The sequence below is a fragment of the Homalodisca vitripennis genome, chromosome 5 (genome assembly GCF_021130785.1).
Source record: "Homalodisca vitripennis isolate AUS2020 chromosome 5, UT_GWSS_2.1, whole genome shotgun sequence".
In the NCBI taxonomy this organism is placed as follows: Eukaryota; Metazoa; Arthropoda; class Insecta; order Hemiptera; family Cicadellidae; genus Homalodisca; species Homalodisca vitripennis.
The window spans coordinates 58737310-58758365 of record NC_060211.1 but is presented as its reverse complement, the minus strand read 5'-3'; the positions used below and the strand labels follow the sequence as shown (position 1 = coordinate 58758365).

Genomic DNA, 21056 nt, shown 5'->3' with positions numbered 1-21056 from the left:
AACGTTTTCAACCTGGCAATCAATCCGCTGTTTTTACCCGAAAGGGCTCTTGCACCATCACTACAAATTGAAACACATTTGTTCCAATCAATTTCAAATGGTTCAGTTGCCTCAATGAACACTTTAAAAAGACTTTCACTTGTGGCATGGTCTGGCTGTCTTTTTGCATACAAAGGCTTACTTTACGATGTTACAAGAAGGGGGTCGCCTAAATTCTCAACCTAAAAAGGGGGTCGTAGCGTTGAAAAGGTTGAGAACCACTGATGTAACGCATTAACACACTTTAACATAATCTCACTTATCAGAGACACATTTGAAATTATTCCGACTGATATAAATATGGGCCCAAGCCTTATACTTGTTATATTATTACTATAATTTCTTATCTCTCTTTTCCGGGAAAACGACTTGCCAGCAGCACATTCATATGGGTCTCTCCTTTCTGTCATTAAGACCTGAGTGTGAAAATGATCATTTGAAGCTTTTTTCTCACAGGATTCGTATTATTCCCGCCAACTGATTCAGGGACCAAATTGCCTGATTCCATTAATGTGTCCGAATCTATTAATGAGACTATAACAAATAATATCGTCGTAATAATAATATCGTCAAATAATAAGAGTCTTGCGGGTGACGTGAATGAACACAGGTTTGTGATGAGGAAACCGCTATGGATGGACTCAGGAAGGACTACGTAAAAAAGTAAAATAAAAAAATTGATTTGCAATAACTTTTGTTTCTACATTTTGATATGTTATTGAGATTAGTCGATCTTAGTTTTGTCTGGAACGGTTCTTTTTGCGTCTCGGTATAGAGCACTTATTCAAAACATGTATATAAAAAATGCATTTTTATTTGTATTTCAACTAATTCGTTACGAATATTGAAGTGTGAGAATGTCGATAGTGAGGAGCTCTTACTTTAACGACAAAACTATTTTGAATAATTCTCACGTGGATTTCAAGATCCTACCAACAGACAACATATAGATTTCGCTTTTGACGATAGAAGTTTTTAATATTTACTAGGAGTTTCTAAGAAAATTTGGCATTGTTCAGCTATACAAAAAAAAAACAGTAATGTGATATTTTTTGCAGGTGATGGCCAAAGTAACAACAAGGTTAAAATGAATAAACTATACTATACTTTATGATATTCATACGTTATGACTTCCAGCAAACATGTATATTAACTCCATGCACACTAACTCTCAGACATGCACGTAATAAAACAAACACTATTCATTATAAAAATTAAATAAAAAAGGTATATAGAAATAAAGGTCGCAATAGGTCTGAGGGCAATGACCAATAGACAACTGGCCAACAGTAAGTGACGATGGTCACGACAGAAATAAGACGGCAACTGATCAAGGAACGGAGGTGGATGTTTTTATTAGTGCATTCTAGATGAACTTCTTAAAACATACTATGAGTTCTCTCTGAATTATCAGTTATCTCAATTCTGTTTTAATTCTTTAGGTTTATTTTTAGTTCGTTTTCAGATCGCGAAATGTAGTATCACTGATATATGGTATTTCAAAATGATGGCAAATAACCAAAATGCCAAAGATTTTCTATAAAAACTAATTAAGACCCTTATATGACATATACTAAATTTGACATAAAAATCTCATTATTAGTTGAATTCAAAGATATTAAATGAGATCTTTGATAAGATGTATCTCCCAAACTGTTTATGGAGTAAAACTGTGTTTTAATACAGCTGGTTCTTGACTTGCACAAAGGAAAACTGATGGAGTCTAAAATAAAGATATTGACCGATTCTGTGTTAAGAATACAACAATGTTTGTATCTAACAATACTTTGTTATACTGTACAGATTTCTACTTTAGTAAAGTTAGTTAGGTGTAACTCAATTTACATATCTTATATTAAGTCTTCCGTTTAGTAATATAAAGCTAATTTTTAAAAGATCAAGAAGTGGTTAATATACCTTATAAGAAAGAAGTGTGGTTTACAATAGTTGTAGCTAATCGTATTAAAGTTACGAGTATAGGCTACATAAAAGGTTTATCTGCAGGAAATCACCGCATCATACCCCATATTGACTGGTTAACACATCCATTTAATAAGGTTCATGGAATATTAAACCATGAATCACGTAATAAGGCTCTAGACCCAATTTAGCCAATGTACACGCCGCAGGATCCCTGTGTACTCACTGTAATGCGCTGACAAAACAGTGGCTTTAATATCTCCAGATAACAAAGTTCTGCAAGCAGAAACCTTAATTAATTCCTTAAATAACCACACATCATCGACCCTTGTCAACGATGAAAGTTATTATTTAGTGAAGTTCAACACTTATTTCCTGATAATCCTGTTCGAATAAAAATATACTGTACATTACTTATATGGAATAGTCGGTACAAACATTCAACTACATTTTTAAACTTACCGTTCAAATGCTTGCATGGTAGTTGCAGTTCTCTCTGATGAATAATACTATATTGAACTTGGGTGTATCAGTATCAAAGTACTAACTTACATTACCTGTATTATTTAATCAACCGCATTTTCGGGCCATTTTACAACTTCCTTTGGAAAACAAAGTAAATGTGAATAAACTACAACGAGCTAGTTTAATACTATCAAATGTTAAGTTTGTCATATAACACAATAATGAGTAACTCTGGTCTTATAGGATACTTTTTATCGCTTAAAGGCCACCTATAAGATTTTGGCACAACGTATCTATATAAAGTATTTCTTCGAATACATGTATAATAAAACGTTACTTACATGTTTTATCTTGTAGTAAGCAAAATCTAAATCGCGCTGTACGTACTTGGCTGTGACTGCTTTGTGCTTGTCCACGCTACCGGACTTCTATCGCAGATGTCTTAGGTCTCTATAAGGTAACGGTGGAGACATTGAGATTGGTTGATCGCGCTGTACGTACTTGGCTGTGACTGCTTTGTGCTTGTCCACGCTACCGGACTTCTATCGCAGATGTCCTAGGTCTCTATAAGGTAAACGTTAGAGATATTGAGATTGGTTGATCGCGCTGTACGTAAATGGCTGTGACTGCTTTGTGCTTGTCCACGCTACCGGACTTCTATCGCAGATGTCCCAGGTCTCTATAAGGTAACGTTGGAGACATTGAGATTGGTTGATCGCGCTGTACGTACTTGGCTGTGACTGCTTTGTGCTTGTCCACGCTACCGGACTTCAACCGCAGATGTTCTAGGTCTCTATAAGGTAACGTTGGAGATATTGAGATTGGTTGATCGCGCTGTACGTGCTTGGCTGTGACTGCTTTGTGCTTGTCCCCGCTACCGGACTTCTATCGCAGATGTCCTAGGTCTCTATAAGGTAACGTTGGAGAATTGAGATTGGTTGATCGCGCCGTACGTACTTGGCTGTGACTGCTTTGTGCTTGTCCACGCTACCGGACTTCTATCGCAGATGTCCTAGGTCTCTATAAGGTAACGTTGGAGATATTGAGATTGGTTGATCGCGCTGTACGTACTTGGCTGTGACGCTTTGTGCTTGTCCACGCTACCGGGCTTCTATCGCAGATGTCCTAGGTCTCTATAAGGTAACGTTGGAGAATTGAGATTGGTTGATCGCGCCGTACGTACTTGGCTGTGACTGCTTTGTGCTTGTCCACGCTACCGGACTTCTATCGCAGATGTCCTAGGTCTCTATAAGGTAACGTTGGAGATATTGAGATTGGTTGATCGCGCTGTACGTACTTGGCTGTGACGCTTTGTGCTTGTCCACGCTACCGGGCTTCTATCGCAGATGTCCTAGGTCTCTATAAGGTAACGTTGGAGAATTGAGATTGGTTGATCGCGCCGTACGTACTTGGCTGTGACTGCTTTGTGCTTGTCGACGCTACCGGACTTCTATCGCAGATGTCCTAGGTCTCTATAAGGTAACGTTGGAGATATTGATATTGTTTAATCGCGCTGTACGTACTTGGCTGTGACTGCTTTGTGCTTTGTCCATGCTACCGGACTTCTATCGCAGATGTCCTAGGTCTCTATAAGGTAACGTTGGAGATATTGATATTGGTTAATCGCGCTGTACGTACTTGGCTGTGACGCTTTGTGCTTGTCCACGCTACCGGACTTCTATCGCAGATGCCCTAGGTCTCTATAAGGTAACGTTGGAGATATTGAGATTGGTTGATCGCGGTGTACTTACTTGGCTGTGACTGCTTTGTGCTTCTCCCCGCTACCGGACTTCTATCGCAGATGCCCTAGGTCTCTATAAGGTAACGTTGGTGATATTGAGATTGGTTGATCGCGGTGTACTTACTTGGCTGTGACTGCTTTGTGCTTGTCCCCGCTACCGGACTTCTATCGCAGATGTCCTAGATCTCTATAAGGTAACGTTGGAGAATTGAGATTGGTTGATCGCGCCGTACGTACTTGGCTGTGACTGCTTTGTGCTTGTCCACGCTGCCGGACTTCTATCGCAGATGTCCTAGGTCTCTATAAGGTAACGTTGGAGATATTGAGATTGGTTAATCGCGGTGTACGTACTGGGCTGTGACTGCTTTGTGCTTGTCCACGCTACCGGACTTCTATAGCAGATGTCCTAGGTCTCTATAAGGTAAACGTTGGAGATATTGATATTGGTGGGGGGGGGGGTGGGGGGGGGGGGGGGTGGGGGGGGGGGGGGGTGGGGGGGGGGGGGGGTGGGGGGGGGGGGGGGTGGGGGGGGGGGGGGGTGGGGGGGGATAATAAGCATGGGGTCGACAATTCTTGTGTCGCTACCTGGTTAATGTGACATGACCACTATTAATCAGTCTCAAGTCACGGCTGATAGGCTGACACTGTCCATCTTTTTACAGCAGGCACAATGCACGTTGATTCAAATTATAATTTCTAATTCAGATAATTGACACAAGAAACGATTAGTAACTGTGAGTGTCAAAATAGCATGTGTAGGTCATGCTGGTGTACGAGAAAATTGTAAAGTCAGAATGTAATTGACAAAGGAATCTATCGTCCTAAACAATTTACCCAATATTATCATGTTTACCACTTAATAATTATATATAAAAGAGAATATGATTTGTTATATTTTAATTATTTACAAATATTAACCTTAAAAGTGTTTAATATTATAAGTAAACCCTTTCATAAACCTTACTAAAATGAACAAAAAGGTTCAATTTTTTAAGTTCAAAATAAAATAAAGTATTGTTGCCTCTATAACTTATGAGCATATATGTGTTGAAAAATATCTATAAAGCCAATGTGTAATCAGTCAGCTAACAATATATTAAAAACTAAGTCCATTTAATTAGTATGGTTTTTCTTATACAACAATGTAATAATATAATTTATTCTTTTTTCGTTTAGTTATTGCAATTTTCAATGTGTAGAGGAACTTGGATAATTTTAATTGGTCCCTTTGAGCTATGAACTTTGCAGACTTTATTACTTAACTTTATCCCTTAAGGGATATTAAGGAACTGGGAAAAAGGTTCATATTACTAAAAATTTTTAATTAAAAGCACTTTAACCATCCAAATTTGATTGTAAAATAAAGGAAACAAAGTATTCAAATAACAGACGGCCTTTACAGTGTCTATTTTTAAATTTGTTTTAAAAAAAGCACTAAACAAAATTGTTATTTTTCTCAAATAAATATTATTAGTATTAGTATTCACAAAATAAATTATTCAACTGCTGACCACATGTGTAAAACTCCACTTTTAACATTAGGTTAAAGTTTAAAAAAACTGCATTATAAAATAGGAATTTGTCTTAAATTCATAAACTTTCACTATAAAAAACTTTGATTTTATACCCTAAATAATGACCCTTCAACTCTCATATCTAGGAAGTATACACAGCTTTCCTGTTTCACTTAATGGAAATGTGAAACTCAACAATTCTACACTCTTGAAGTTACAACCAGTCTCTGAGCATGTGTCAAAACTATAGAAAGGACAGAATTCCTTCAAATATTGGTTACTTGTACTGTTTTAATAGCATGCCATAGACTTCACTAAGCAATTAATTAGCTCGAAAATGAATTATTATTTTATTTTTAGGCTGTAAAAACAATTCTAAAGTCATAAATTCAACACTTTCCAGTACTATTTTTTTGGGCAAATCTGAATAGCTCACCTCATTTAATGTCTCAATGGAAATTCCAGCCAATATTGATATGTACAGTTTATTATTTGGAACTCGATCAAAACTTTTCAGAGCTTCATCTAAATGTTGTGGCTTCATAGACAAAATTATCACATCACTTGCTCTTATAACTTCAGCTGAAACAAACAAGTGACATGACAAATTATCACTTCTCAAGGTTTTAGACAGTTGATTACTCAAAATACTTACCATACTAATAGTTTTTGCACACCTCACATGATTGTTCTATAGTAATCTAAATATATAAAAAATGAATGTTTGCGTGTTTGTCCTTTATGGAATGGTACACTATTTGACCAATCATTATGAAAATTTGAATGTATATGTACTTTTTCAACGGAGAAGGTTTATATGCTATACTCATTTATAAAACTCACCACGAGGTGGTGCTGCAAAATATAAAAGTTTTCAAAGCGCCTGCACATTATAAACTGCAATTATGAGACAGTTACGTATATTAATTTGCCAAAGACTATTTGAAGGCACTAAGTTAGAATATATGTTTGTCTTTATGATAAATATATGGTTGAACTTAAAGCTTGACTGTTAGACCGCTTTATAATAAAATACATGTACGTGTATAATGGCTATATAATAAGCATATACACAGATTTTCTTGATCGTGACAACAAGGCAAACTCTACATCAGTGTTAGAAATATAATGCACTTGAACCAGAAGTGCAAATACATGGCCAAGGCTTACATAAAGCGTGTGAAGCCGCAGGAAACAGCTAGTTTGTTTAATATAATTCATGTATTATTTCAAAAACAAATAATTTATTCAGCGTATCTTTGCAAGTTCAATGAACAAGTCAGAAGCCTAATTCAGAAGGTCAGGCACAAACAAAACATAAGAGATGGCTTGGTGATAGGCAAGAATCAACTAATGGTGGTAAATAATAATAATGTAAATAACAGCTTGTTTTTCACCAGTATGAAGATAGCTCCTTTCCCGAGATGGAGCAATCTGCACTGTGCAACAGCTTAAAGAAGACAATAGCTCATAAAGATTTGTTACACATAAACATTGTTTTGTGTGAATTTTTGCACTCAACAGAATGTGGAAACAAGAGGAAGTGTGATAGTCCCTTTCTATAACCCTGACAGGTGCATCAACAACTCTCCAACATCTCTGCCAGTATAAAACTCACACCAATTTAAAAAGATTACAAAATATTTTGTTAGTTCATACCAACCAACAAAGTAAAATATAGACCAGAAGTTTTTATTCAACCCTGACAGAGCAAGCCTGACAAACCAGTTAATAATTCTCCAACAAAATGTTAGGTGTCTAGTAAAATAGGTTAACAAACAGAATAATCTTTTTAATTAAACCCATCCTCACATATGGGTCTTGACTGAATATGGCCTCAAGTTGTAATAATTTGAGAGTACCAAGATTAAATGATACTTTCTAATGGAGTGCAGTAGATTAAACCATAAACCATTTTGACATAGATAATGATAATAAATGGCACTGAAGTCATCAAAATAAATCTTTTGAGGGATTTTTATATATTGTTGACCTTCACCATAGCATAGGGGTAAGGTTACAACTCTCTCTAACCGAGAGGTCATTGGTTCAATTCCCGAGAAGGTAAATAAATATTTGTAAGTGGGTTTGGACCATTTTCCCTTGAAAACGTTTAGTTTCCCTCAATGGAAGTGCTATTGGTTTAAAAAGAACCCTGTCTAAAAAAATAATAAGGCAATGCTACATATTGCATTAGAGTATTGGTCACCTGAAGAAAATCCAAGGCTCAGCACAGAAGTCAATATGTGAAGGTTTTTAAAGTGATCACGGTTTTTTAAAGATGATGACTGATAAGAAGTCAGTCATCCTCAATCTATAGCAAACACATAATAAAATCATTCGGAATACCAACATAGAAAGGCTAAAACCAGTTATAGGAAATACTATCCTAGACGAGCCCTCTATAAACAAACTTAGAAGATTGCAAATCTATTAAATAATAATAAATAGATAATATTAAATAATAATAAATAGATAAATACCCAGATAATGTACAAAAATTTCATCGAACATGGTCAACTGTGAATTGGGTACAATTAAATGTTTGACTTCACAAAACGCAGTAGTGAAAATTGATGAAGGTAACAAAAAATTAAAGGATGTCTTATTTTACCAGGTAAAGTTAGAGCTAAGAATCTCTCTCTTACACTTAACCTTGTGACATTATATACATACATAAATTTTAAGCATACTATATATCTTAATTCGACATTTAATTAAATAAGTGTGCTCAACTTACAAGAGCAAAGACTCAGAGAGATTAGCCTTGTTGTAAAACTATTTGTTTGGGTTATGATAGAGTCGAGAACGGACACAGCAGGTCCAGAGCAAAAGAACGAACTGATGGAGGCAAAGGGTTGGAGAGGAAAGGGCAAGCAAAATGACTGCCTGAGGTGATGGGAAAAAGCGAGTGCACCCCTACCCTCTGAAAATGGACTGAAAATCCAAAGAACAAGGTGTATTTTAAAAAATCAATGCAGATTATATACAAATAAGTCTTTTACATTTAAAAAACGGAAAATTTTAGATATCATTTTTCCAAGAGGAATTGACATACTTATAATTCTAATATATATATAATGTTAATTTTTTATATATATATATAACATATAAAATTAACATTTTTTTATATAACATTGATAAATGGTGGAAAATTAACTCATGTTTTTTAGAATAAAAAATATGTCAATCCCTCCTCCAGATATATTTCACATACCTACTGTAAATCTTTTACATCCTTATCTTCAGTTCCATTTGGCCTAATTATAAAATTACCCAAAATGACTACTTCAAATGTCTACAATTCTTCGTGAAGTGACTCAATTTTTTTCTTTCTTTTTCTTTCTTCAGGAATGTTATTTTGATGGATTGTAACTATGAAATTAAAAAAAAAATTTACTCAGCATAAAACCGACTGCGCTATCTTTACTATGTCACAAATTATTTAAAATACCTTTTAGTTCCAAAATTACAATATTCCTCAATTATATTAAATTATTTTCACATTCTTTAAATCACCTTTTGTAATTTATTTATTAATACATGAATGCTCAAGAGAAAATCAAATTTGTTTTGTTATTTATCTAGTCAATACGTTATTTCTAGTATTTACAAATACCACAGATATATATATATATATTTATAATTTTACATATTGACCTAAACATTTAAATTTCTAACAATATCAAGTTCTACAATGACAATGCCATCTCTTAAGTTAGAATCTGGCACGGCTAATTTTAGGCAGTCATTGAAATCCTCACTCCTGTATGGGAAATACTACTGAATTTTGTTCATTTTAAAAATGATCGCTGAGATTAGATAATAATGAAATGGTTGCTAGTTTAGTTTATTTTAACATTATTAACTTCGCCATATTAATTTACTTTGGCCCATTGCCTGTAAACAAAGATTTTTTTGCAAGGACAGAATTTGTACCTGGATTAAGTTGATAAACTGGACATTTTTTAATTTTCAGATAGCAAACCTGATCTGCCTTTGAAAATGCTACATACCATTCACAGTTGTTGTTTTTACACCTTTCTCTTCCCAAAAAGAAAAATTATTTTCTGAAGGTGCTGATACGATGACCTGGTCTGGCATTATTATTTCTGAAATCAAAATACCATATTATAAGTTTAATTTCTATTCTGTATTATAACAATCAATATGGCATTATGTGTCTTCTCTTTATCTAAAAAAAGTGTACTGTCATCATTCAAAAATGATTACTTAAATACACTTGTATTATTAGAGAATTTTTAAGTACAAGCACTGTAACCGTACTAAAATTGATAGATCATATTTCATAAAATATTATACTTCATTCAACACATCAGAACATTAATTCCATAAACAAGCTGTTGATCCACAAATCACAACTTCATGTAAGATTTCGCTATAATCACAGGAAACATTTTATCCTCTACCCAACAATTGCCAAAACTACAACAAATAACAGTAAAATTGGTTTAAGTCATTGAAAAAAGTTCAACAAAGTTTATTTTTACACCTTACTTCCCAATATTATGTTTAATTTAAATTTTAAAATTTATATATTTTTGTAGTTTAGTTGAATCTGATATCGAAATTATGTGAACAGTTCATTTTGAGCTTCTTCATCAACGACTTTTTTTGCATCTCATCAGACGAACATGATTCCAGATTCCAGGATTCAAGTCTATGACAGTGTCATATTCCAGACTTTGGAGCAAGATGAAGGTGAACTGGAGCTTAACTCGACATTTACATTGAATTGACCCAAGGGTCAAGAAGGTTCTTATCATAGCTATATTATGCGTAAAAAACTCGGATGTCTCACCGTACTAAGAGATTGTTTCTTAAACATCGTAGTAAACTCAAATGTGCACCTGATGAGACAATGAGCTAATCTCTTCACCTACATTACACTATATTTCCAAATATAAGTCTAGATGTCTCTGATATCAATATGATGTAAAGAGTTTATTTTGTCACCAACTTTTTATCTGATATCATCAGACGAACATGACTCCAGATTCCAGGATTAAAGTCTGTGACAGCATCATATTACAGATGTTGTAATAAGAGGAAGGTGAACTGAAGCTAAACTCAATATTTACATCAACCCAACCCTTCCTTACCATAGCTACGTTATGTTACATAGGTCTTACAAAAAGACCTGTAAAGTTATAGGAAATTTTACGCTCTATATTTGACTTCAAAACCTTTCTCTGAATAAAATGCTCACTGTATTTTTTCAATTATTAAACTTTAAACTATAAAAATTAAAATTTTTTGTGTACTTTTCAATTTTATATTTGCCGACATTATTCTTTTTTTGGGTGGGGGGGGGGGAACATCAGATTCATTCATGTTCAGCAACCCTAAAAACATAAACCAAGCAAAAATAAAAAACAAAACAACAGTTTCGTTTATGTTTTCTGTGTTGATGTCAACGCAAGAAAAACATCCATCGAGATAGTACCTATCAGTAAAATATCAAATTCTGGTTCTAAATTGTGAATAACTATGTGTTCCAAGCTCTTTGCTCTTACAGAAACGTATCCTCCAGTTTTTGTCTTTTCTCAATCAATGTTCCTTCTGCATCACAGTAATCTTTGTGTTTTTTCTACTTTTTTACTACAAAAAATCAAGAGCTATTATTTATGGCATTACCTAGGACTATATTGCAAGTTAGCTTTTGTACAATGCACTTGACAGTATACACCTATTACCCACACATCACAAGGAGATTCCCCATTGCCTAGTTAGCGAAAAAAAATTTACTTAATTAGCTCTTTAAACCAGGATTTCTTTTACATAGTAATTTACAAAAGCTGTTTTACAGTTGTTTCATTACTTTTAACGTCTGGATAACTGGGGTTTTAACAGATATTCAACAAATTAAGGTTATGTTTCATGAACAAAATGCCATGCCTGTCTAACTCATTACATACATGCACAAATTGGAAACTTATTAGGTTCTTCATTGGGTTCGCATGTTTGGTATTAATATCACCACTGTATGAAAAGAACAGATGTTGCTAGTCCAATGATATCCTTGAGTTTCATTTTTGTAAGAAAATAGAATAATTTTCACTTAAAATCAATCATGAAAAACACTATTGCCCTATCTCTTTCAGGTTGCTTTTGATTTTGTTTCAAATATTTTGGTCTGAGACTTAGTTAATGAATGACTCGGGGTATTAATTTTCTAAGCTTCCAGTTAAGATCTTCCAGGTTAGTCTTGTTATGTCACAGTGGAAATACCTGTTGAGTTTGGTCCGTAGTTTAGCCAAGAAAGGAATATGTCACTTCGTCATTAGAATCCCACTCCTTTCTAAATTTGTCCCATAATAAATTATTTTAAAACATATCACTTGATAGGGCCACTTTGAGGAGTTGCCAGTAAACATGCAGTTCTGTTCTCTTTTGAAGAAAAACTAACTCTCAATAAGTTCACTGTTAGTTCTCTTTTGGATGTAGAGCATATGTATTAACAAATAGCGATAACATTTTCAGGTTTGCATACAAAACACAAACAAAGTGTTGTGCCAGCGAGTACCAAAACAATAACCACTATTTCGGGCTAAATCATACCAGGAACTTTGAAAAGTCTAATTTTTAATCCCTAGGTGATTAAAGTTAAAATTCTGCATATAGCTCATTCCAAATTTCCCAACAACAGTTACTTTTGAATGTACTCATTTTTTAAATGCTGACTTTGTTCTTTGGCACCTGGCAATGCTCCCTGAAATATTCACCGATTTTTGGTAAAAAGTTTTTTAATAAATTCTCTAGCTACATTTTGTTACTTACTTTATGTCCCTTTTTCTTTGATAGGCAAGGGCCATTATACCTTTGTCTGCACTATGAGTCCTATTGCTTTCCTGACATCACTTACATTGAATTCTTTCTCATCTGATTTTTTTTCTGCTCCATAAAGTAGGGGGGGACTAGGCGTCAATCAAAAGCTTGTATTTTTTTCTCTGTTGTGAAAGTTGGTAACATTAAGTTTTTCTTTTTTTCAAGAGTATTAATTAATTATGCTCTATTATCGTTACTATATGTTCAGCTTTTTTTTGTTAACATAAGGCACAAATTCATTTTTCTATTACCTTTCTAACATTTGATTTTATTTCTACTAGTTACTGACTCAAGCTTTTTCTTTTTCTGTGTTATAAACTTGATTTGCTATATGGTGCATGTCGTGTAGTTTAAATGAAGAGATTCCCCTAAATTTTCAAGGGATAAAATTCAGCTCTTCAGTGCGTTGTTGTTTTGGAATAGATTGTTCTTAAAATTGCTTTATTTCATGATTTATCATTTGCTAATTTGCTAATTTTAAGTTTCTTTATTTTCACTTTTGCCATCCAGACTCGTAACATTTTTGTTTAACTTTTTGGTCTACAGACATCATAGATTTTCTAAAGTGTTTAATTTTTTTTGGGAGGAGACCCAAAATACATTACTCTCGAAGTATTTTGAAAAATTTTTCTTGTGTGGTTAGAATGTACCCAAACAAAACTGTTTGGTTATGTTTCATAATTATTCAAGAAAAAAAATTGCTTTGTTTTGTATTCTGTTCTAAAAAAGGTTTTGGACCGTATGGTGTGTGTCCTCTCATCGAGATGTGGCCCCAGTTATTTTGTGTTTATGGAACAGGTTATGCACAATAAATTAACGGTCTGCATGAATTCCACAAGGCTCCCTTAACATTCGCGGGGACCTGGGAAACCTCTTTATCTCATGTGAAATAAACTGTGCAAAGACAGGGAAGGTCTCGCCCCATACGTAGCAGTCGCCAGGACCACAACGGTTCTTCACTTACCCCAGAAGTCTGGTAGGACGGAGCTTTTCCTATTTTTGGGGCCCCAAATTGTTCGAATGACCTTCCCGGTAGCTTGAAGAGCCACACAAATCACTGATCTAGTTTTAGATCTAAATTAATTTATTTTTAAACTAGTTGTAAGTGACTCTTGAACGTATTTTAACCAATTTAGCTTTCGATTATTCTATAGATTGAAATTAAGAAATACGCCAACCTTAGTTTAAGTTCTTAGTGTTAAGTTTGACTTGGAGGGTAGCTCTGTAAAGCAGTTTGTACTGAGCGAGTCGCTCCTAAATAAAAGGCATTTGTATTTATTTACTTATAACCAGAAAATTATTAAAAACAAAAAATCAAATGTGTACACAATTATTGGAGATAGCAAGGTGTAATATTAAAAATAAGTCGTTATTAGTATGTTGCAATATTATCCTACACTAATTAAAAATATATGTTGTTTATTTTAAATACAAGGTGGGTGTTATTATAAATGATAATTGTTTATTTTAATTTTATTTACACCTGTATTTATAAAATCATAAACAGGCCTACTTAAATATTAAATTACATTAATAATTTGGTTGTAAAGTTAAGATACTCATAACTTAATTTGTATTTATTAATTTACATTGTTTTTGGATACAGTGATAAATGACTGTAGCATGAACGTTTTTATATATTTTGACAAACAAAGTTATATGAGTAATTGGTTGTAAGTCACAAGTATTTACTCATAAAGATTAGAATATATGTAATTGTAAGGACTTATTCTTTCTGTCTTGTAAGTTTTCTTTTGGTTTTTTTACGTGTTTTAAGTACTTAGTTTCTATAAATTTATATTTTTGTGTTCTTCATACTGGTGTGGTCGGTATAATCCCAAAGTACCGCTATACATTTTAAAACTCTTTTTCCGGTTCTACACAATCATTCACCTGAGTTATCGTCCATATAAATAACAATACATTTATCATATAAAAAAGTGTTGATACAAGTTAGTTATTTTTCAAAAATCAGTATCGGTTCATTATATTGATAATTATAATTACGTAATATTGTTTGTAAATATCAATATAAAAACCGGGTCCACTTGTTGTACTCTACCCAAAATAAAAGATGCAAAATGTATTTTTTTATTATTCTGCATATATTTGTGACCATCTTAGTGAAAATCCCATTGTGATATGATAAAAATTGACAAAGTTATGATTTTTGCACGAAAAAGTCCTTTCCTCCTTAATAGTTGGAACCATAAATGTGAATTTTAGCAAACTTTAAAAATTCATACCTCAAAAACCATTTAAGATATCAAATTGAAATTTGGTTTAAATAATAAGAATGCCAAGTAGAACACATATAAAAATTAATAAGATTCTGAAAATATGGGTTTCATTTGAATATTTAGCTTGATTAGACATGTATTGACCAATGCCACACACATAATTGAATTTTGTTATAATTACTTTGGAACAATAATTTCAAACTGAATTTTGTTATAGACCTTTGAGGTTGTACTACAGTGAAACTAGTTTTATATGTCAAAGAAATATATGCATTTTAGATTATAGAAAATAATACAAATTCTCTTTCTTAATACAATGTTCGGGGCAGTTACAATTACTTATCAGGGTAAACAAACATGTCTGACAGCATTTAAATCGTTCTAATTGATGATTGGGTAGAGTACGATAAGCGGACCCGGTTTTTTATATCGAAATTGGCAAACGATATTACTTAATCACAACTATCGATATAATCAATCGATACTGATCAATTATTTTGAACAATTAACTTAAAAAAAACCTATATCAACAGCTGTAAACACTTTCAAATAATACACGTACGGTAATAATTCAATTTATTATATAAGTATAAGTAACATTTATTATTAAAAATTACAGTCAATTTTATAAAACTACACGACATTGCTTTGAAAGATGATAAAACATATTTTAGTGGCTTCAACATTTTGGACTCGTACTGAAAAACCCATTATGTGAAATTTGTGGGAAAAGAAACAACTGTAACTGTGAGAGGAGCAAATATGGTCGTCTTCAGTTTTCATAATTTTGGTTATAATAATTTGTTTGATCACTGTAAATATTAAATTTAAAACATATGATTGTTATTGAGGAATATAGATACTTTTATATCGATTGATAGTCTAGGATTTGAGATGTGAATATTAGGTATCGATGATTACATTCTTCAATATAAAAACACCTGGTCCGCTTATCGTACTCTACCCGTGTTGGATGCTTATTATACTGCAGCCTTTTGTACCCAAATAAAAGGGCAGACCAAGTTCTTGTTATAACAAACAATAACTATCCCTTAAAAAGTATTAGATAAGTAAACTTAAGATCGTTTGAACAGTATGATTTCTACCTGGATTTACTTTCACACCGAACACATTGATCGAATTTAAAGTATCTTTTTATTATTATTATTTTGCAAGGGAATTCTTCCTAGGCCTCTTCAGAGGTGATTGCAGTATGTCATTATATGCAGACTTCACTACGAATAGGCCTACATGGATGATATGGATGATATAGTATCTGAATTTCTGAACCTATCACCTCTGACTGTAAGAAGGAACATGTTTAATATGCTATACTAAGAAAAATCTTTAGAGAAGAAGTAGATTTAATTAAACTCCTCAGGAAGTAGGTTTTCTTGGTATGACATTATTAAAAAAATATCCGATAGTATAACAAGGAACTCATGTTAACATTAAAACTGTTTTCAACCTGCCACCACTCAAACAATTACAGCTATCACGGTCCTATTGCTCGACTTCATAGGCGTGGAAACAGCATTCCTTCCGATGGTGATATGTTTTATGACAGCATCGCACACCTTAAAAAGAGACTGCAACAGTAATGAGTGATAGAGTTTTTTTCCCCTTAATATCAGTTGGAGATGATGTTTGTGATTTTTCACTATTGTAACATTATTTCACAAATCTTAATACTTATTTATTATTCCACTGGCATAATCACTACTTTCTGTAATTTAATTAGTTGTTATTTATTTTGTTGATGTTATATTTAAGTTGCATGAAAATGTTGTGAAATTATTGTATATTGGCGGATGCCGTTGAAATAATAATAAATAAATAAATAAAAAAAGTTTAGATGTAGCCATTATGTTTATAAACCAGTCAATTAATCTTACCAGCATCTAACATTCCTGTGACTATTGCTTGTGCCATATTACCAGCTCCAACAAACCCAACTTTACTTGCTATAATAGGTTTGTCCACATTATTTATATTTGTAATACTTGTTGACATGATTGTTTTCAATAGACAACTACAAAATAAACACTTTTTAAAATTATTCAAGAAAATTATATTCTTTTTTATATCCTTAATATCGTTAACCTGATTCAATTAAACAGAAAATTACAGCTTCACAAAAAAGTATTATACAATTCTCAGGCAATCAGACATCAACATGATTTAATCATTCATAGTAACAGTAATCAGCCTTAACTTGAACTTTGAAGAAGCAGACGACGGTCGACGAGATAAAACTAAAAGAACTATGGTGAATATGTCAGTGGTAAACGTCAAAGGCGGCTAACACATGTACTACTATTTGATTAAGTATAAAGCATTATCTATTGTACTTGTAGAATTTTAAAAAGCAATTGTATCAACAAATTGAAAAATAATTCCAACAAAATACATTTTTAGTTAAATAACTATATTTTATCGGGGCGCTTTCTTGTCCTTCAATTGTTTCACTGCTCAGGTAACTCTTCCTCTGTATATTCTCTTTCATTTTCATCCGTAATCTCTTCTGGCATTTGTCTTCTGATTTCTTTCTCTCCCTCAGTCTTCTCATCTTCCTTGTCGTCCGGCACAAGTTCTTTTAACATCACTTTCACAGTTTCGTTTATGGTTTCCGTACACGTCCCGTCACCTCTATCAACACTCACTAACAGGGTTTCCTTCTTCAATCTCTGTGACGCTATCTTATACGCTTTTCCTCAAGGATAATTTTTCTCTTCGACTATTAGTTGTTACCACATTAATCTGTTTTGTTTTCTAATGCTCCAAATATACTCTGTTCTTGTTCTCAAGAAGCTATTCCTATCCTCTTCCCTACCTTTTCGTATCCAACCTCTCGATCTCCAAACTTACGATATTTTCCTGCGCTGATGACTCGTTGATGTCCATGGCTTCTAGTATCCTCAGCAGTACTTGATCGCAATCCTTCCTGTTTACTTTACTCAGATTGTACGATCCTTCTCTTACCAGTTTGTGTTATCAATTGCCTATTTATTTAATTTTCTTCATTTGTCTGCAGCGTTTTTATTCAATTAAGTTATGACATGGTCGACCACAGCCTTATTGTACACAAACTGAATCACAATGTTTCCAAGTTTTCTCTCATGACACTGAAGGTTGTCTGGTTGTCTAAGACTGGTGAGTTCTTCGAAGTTTGATGTTTGATGTCGCAATAACAATGTGTTTACTAGAAAACCATATGTTTTATTTAACTCAATGCTGTTAATCTACTTTTGTAAACATTCAAGAATACATCATTAATTCTTATAGGGGTTTCTTTTTTTAAGCACTATATACAGAAAAACAACAAAAATACAGTAGGACTAACCCAAATATAGTATTTTGCCATTAGGTATACAAAATTTAAGTTCAACAGAAAATATTTTACATTCTCCCCACTAGTTTTTCTCTGGCTAAAAATTTATGTAGCATTGTTACTCTTAGGACAAAATAGTTTTTTAGCAGATTGGTTAAAATGTCATAAGTTGGTGAGTAAGGACGTTTTGGGACGTTTGGAAGGTTTGAAAGTTCAACTTTTTTGTTGAGAGACAGTTGATTAATAAAATTACTCTTACCCGTGTTTTCTATGAGTCCTCATTACTCTCAGTTACACCCTCTTTTAATAATTTTCAAACTTTTGAATAATATTTATAATGTTCACATCTTTTACCGTTCTTATCAAAATGGGAGAAGTCAGTGGCCTGAGTCTGTAGGATTGATTATACTCACGTGTTTTCATTCGCTCTGCTATTTATAGATAACCTTTGCATTAATATATTTGATTCTGAAATTAAATTAGTTGTTTCAAACATTTTTAGTCATCTTCACTTTAATGTACTTAATTAAATAGTTTAAAAAAGGGGAAACAAAATAAAAAGTAATTATATATATATATATACCGGTATGTGTAAATTGCACTGTTTATTAAAACTATATGTTTTTATTTAAGCCAAAGTTTTATGTTTTTTTATCTTTTTTGTAAAGATTCATATATATATATATATATATATATATATATATATATAGTTTTTATGTTTTTTTATCTTTTTTGTAAAGATTCATATATATATATATATATATATATATATATATGAATCTTTACAAAAAAGATAAAAAAACAAAAAAACTTTGGCTTAAATAAAAACATATAGTTTTAATAAACATTGCAATTTACACATACCGGTAACAGAAATTGTGAGGGGAGTACTCAGGGTTCGGTCTTTGGACCCATGCTTTTTCTGCTATTTCATTAACGACTTGTCTAGTACCATGATAACTGCGGGGGTATGCTTTTTAGCAGACGAGGCCTCTTTATGTGTATCGGCTAAAAGCCAAGCTACCATAGAAGTATAAGTATATAAGAAAACAAATTCCCTACTTAAGTAACTTCATGAAAACCACATACTTCTCAGTCGAGAGAAAACACAAGCTATTGAGTTTTGCATTACCAAAACAATGAATGCGACTCCATCTCTTTTACTATTAGAAATCAATCAGTGAAGCCGGTTATCGAGAATGTATTTATCCGAATTGTTCTTGATATACATTTAAGTTGGTTCTAGCGTGGAACAAGTTTGTAAAAAGTCAGTCTTGAAATCTTTGCTTTAAGAAGCTATCTTTTCCGATTGATAAGAAAGCTCTGCTTGCGGCCTACTATGGGATTATCTATCAACACTTCTCATTCGGAGTTGCTGTTTGAGAATATGAAAGCACAAAAGTCAAATATCTTATTGCAAAATTGAGCTTTGAGAACTATATTCAGTAAAAGCAGTCGATATTCATGTACAACTCTACATTAAACAATACAGGGTGATTCAAAAAGAATACCACAACTTTAGAAATGTATAACTCTGCAGAGAATAAAAGGAGAGCTAAGCATTATATGTCGGCGAATTAAGGAAGCTCTAAAGTTTCATTTAGTTGCTCATTTGTTAACTTGAGGCGCTTTTGACAAGGCATCAGCGCCAGTTGATGCTAAGATGGCGATTGCTAAACAGAAAACTTTTTGTGTTATTGAGTACGGCAGAAGTGAATCGGCGGCAGTTGTTCAGCGTGCATTTAGAACGAAGTATGGTGTTCAACCTCCTGATAGGTGGTGTATCAAACGTTGGTATACACAGTTTATAGATAATGGGTGTTTGTGCAAAGGGAAAAGTTCTGGACGGCCGCGCATGCGTGATGGAAATGTAGCACGCATACAGCAAGCATTTGTTCGCAGCCCATGTAAATCGACTCGAAGAGTTAGCAGAGAGCTGCAACTTCCACAAACAACTGTATGGAGAGTCCTACGAAAAAGTTAGTAATGAAACCTTATCGTCTGAAATTGGTTCAAGCCCTTTCTGCAGCTGATAAAATCAAAAGAATCGATTTCTGTGAGTTTATTCTTGCTCAAATGGAAGCAGATGAACTTTCGTTTCGAAGTTTGTGTTTAGTGATGAAACCACTTTCCACACTAACGGGAAAGTCAACCGGCACAATTTCCGTATATGGGGCACTGATAATCCGCAGAAAACAATTGAGCATGAACGTGACTCACCTAAGGTGAACGTTTTCTGTGCAATTTCAGCCAATAACGTCTTTGGTCCCTTTTTCTTCGAAGGTGCTACTGTAGCTGACTAGTATTTGGAGATGTTGAAGAATTGGCTGTTCCCTCAGCTCGAACAAGAAGCACAACAATTCATATTTCAGCAAGATGAAGCGCCAACACATTGGCACTTATCTGCCCGTCACTACCTGAACGTCAACTACCCGAGGCGATGGATCGGCCGCCAGGCAGTTCGCGACAGAGCACTTCATCACTGGCCTCCAAGAAGCCCTGACCTTACCCCTGTGATTTTTTTCTTATAGGGGTATGTTTTGGATATGGTGTTTTGGCCACTTCTACCTGCCACCATTAATGATTTGAAACAAGAAATAACACAGCTATCCAAACTGCTACGCCTGATATGCTACTGAGATTGTGTAATGAGTTTAAGTATCGGGTTTTTTGCTCGAGTGTCTGAAGGGGGTCATACTGAACATCTCTGAACTTGTTTTTGAGTGAAAAAATTCTGTTTAATACTCTTTGTAATGATGTAGAACAGAAGGTTCTATTATGTTTCTTCCATTAAATACAAATGTTTAAAGTTGTGGTATTCTTTGTGAATCATTCTGTATATTAACATTTCCAGTAATTGATCTACTTTCGACAGTTTTTTTTTTTTTTTTTTTTTTTTTTTTTTTTTTAAGAATATTAATCTCTTTGAGACTAGTCTGTGGTAGGCATTACTTATA

The 21056-nt window shown here is 33.5% G+C and overlaps 1 protein-coding gene across 1 annotated transcript; it reads right to left on the bottom strand.

Annotated features, from left to right (window-relative positions):
* Positions 1-3081: 3081 nt before the first annotated feature.
* Positions 3082-17919, bottom strand: LOC124363483 (pyrroline-5-carboxylate reductase 3-like). The gene is made up of 4 exons (XM_046818731.1): positions 16664-17919; positions 9696-9791; positions 6116-6261; positions 3082-3309 (listed from the first exon to the last, which is right to left on the bottom strand). Exons 1-4 carry the CDS (start codon positions 16779-16781, stop codon positions 3082-3084), a joined length of 588 nt encoding a protein of 195 aa, XP_046674687.1. The 5' UTR covers positions 16782-17919.
* Positions 17920-21056: the final 3137 nt, after the last annotated feature.

What these genes read in the sequence shown, in the direction of transcription:
- LOC124363483 (XM_046818731.1), bottom strand. Translation starts at nt 16,781, where the DNA reads ATGTCAACAAGTATTACAAATATAAATAATGTGGACAAACCTATTATA. An exon ending in AAAAACAACAACTGTGAATG is followed by an intron (nt 6,262 to 9,695) that starts GTATGTAGCATT and finishes TGTTTGTTTCAG; the next exon opens with CTGAAGTTATAAGAGCAAGT. An exon ending in CCATTGAGACATTAAATGAG is followed by an intron (nt 3,310 to 6,115) that starts GTGAGCTATTCA and finishes CATCTGCGATAG; the next exon opens with AAGTCCGGTAGCGGGGACAA.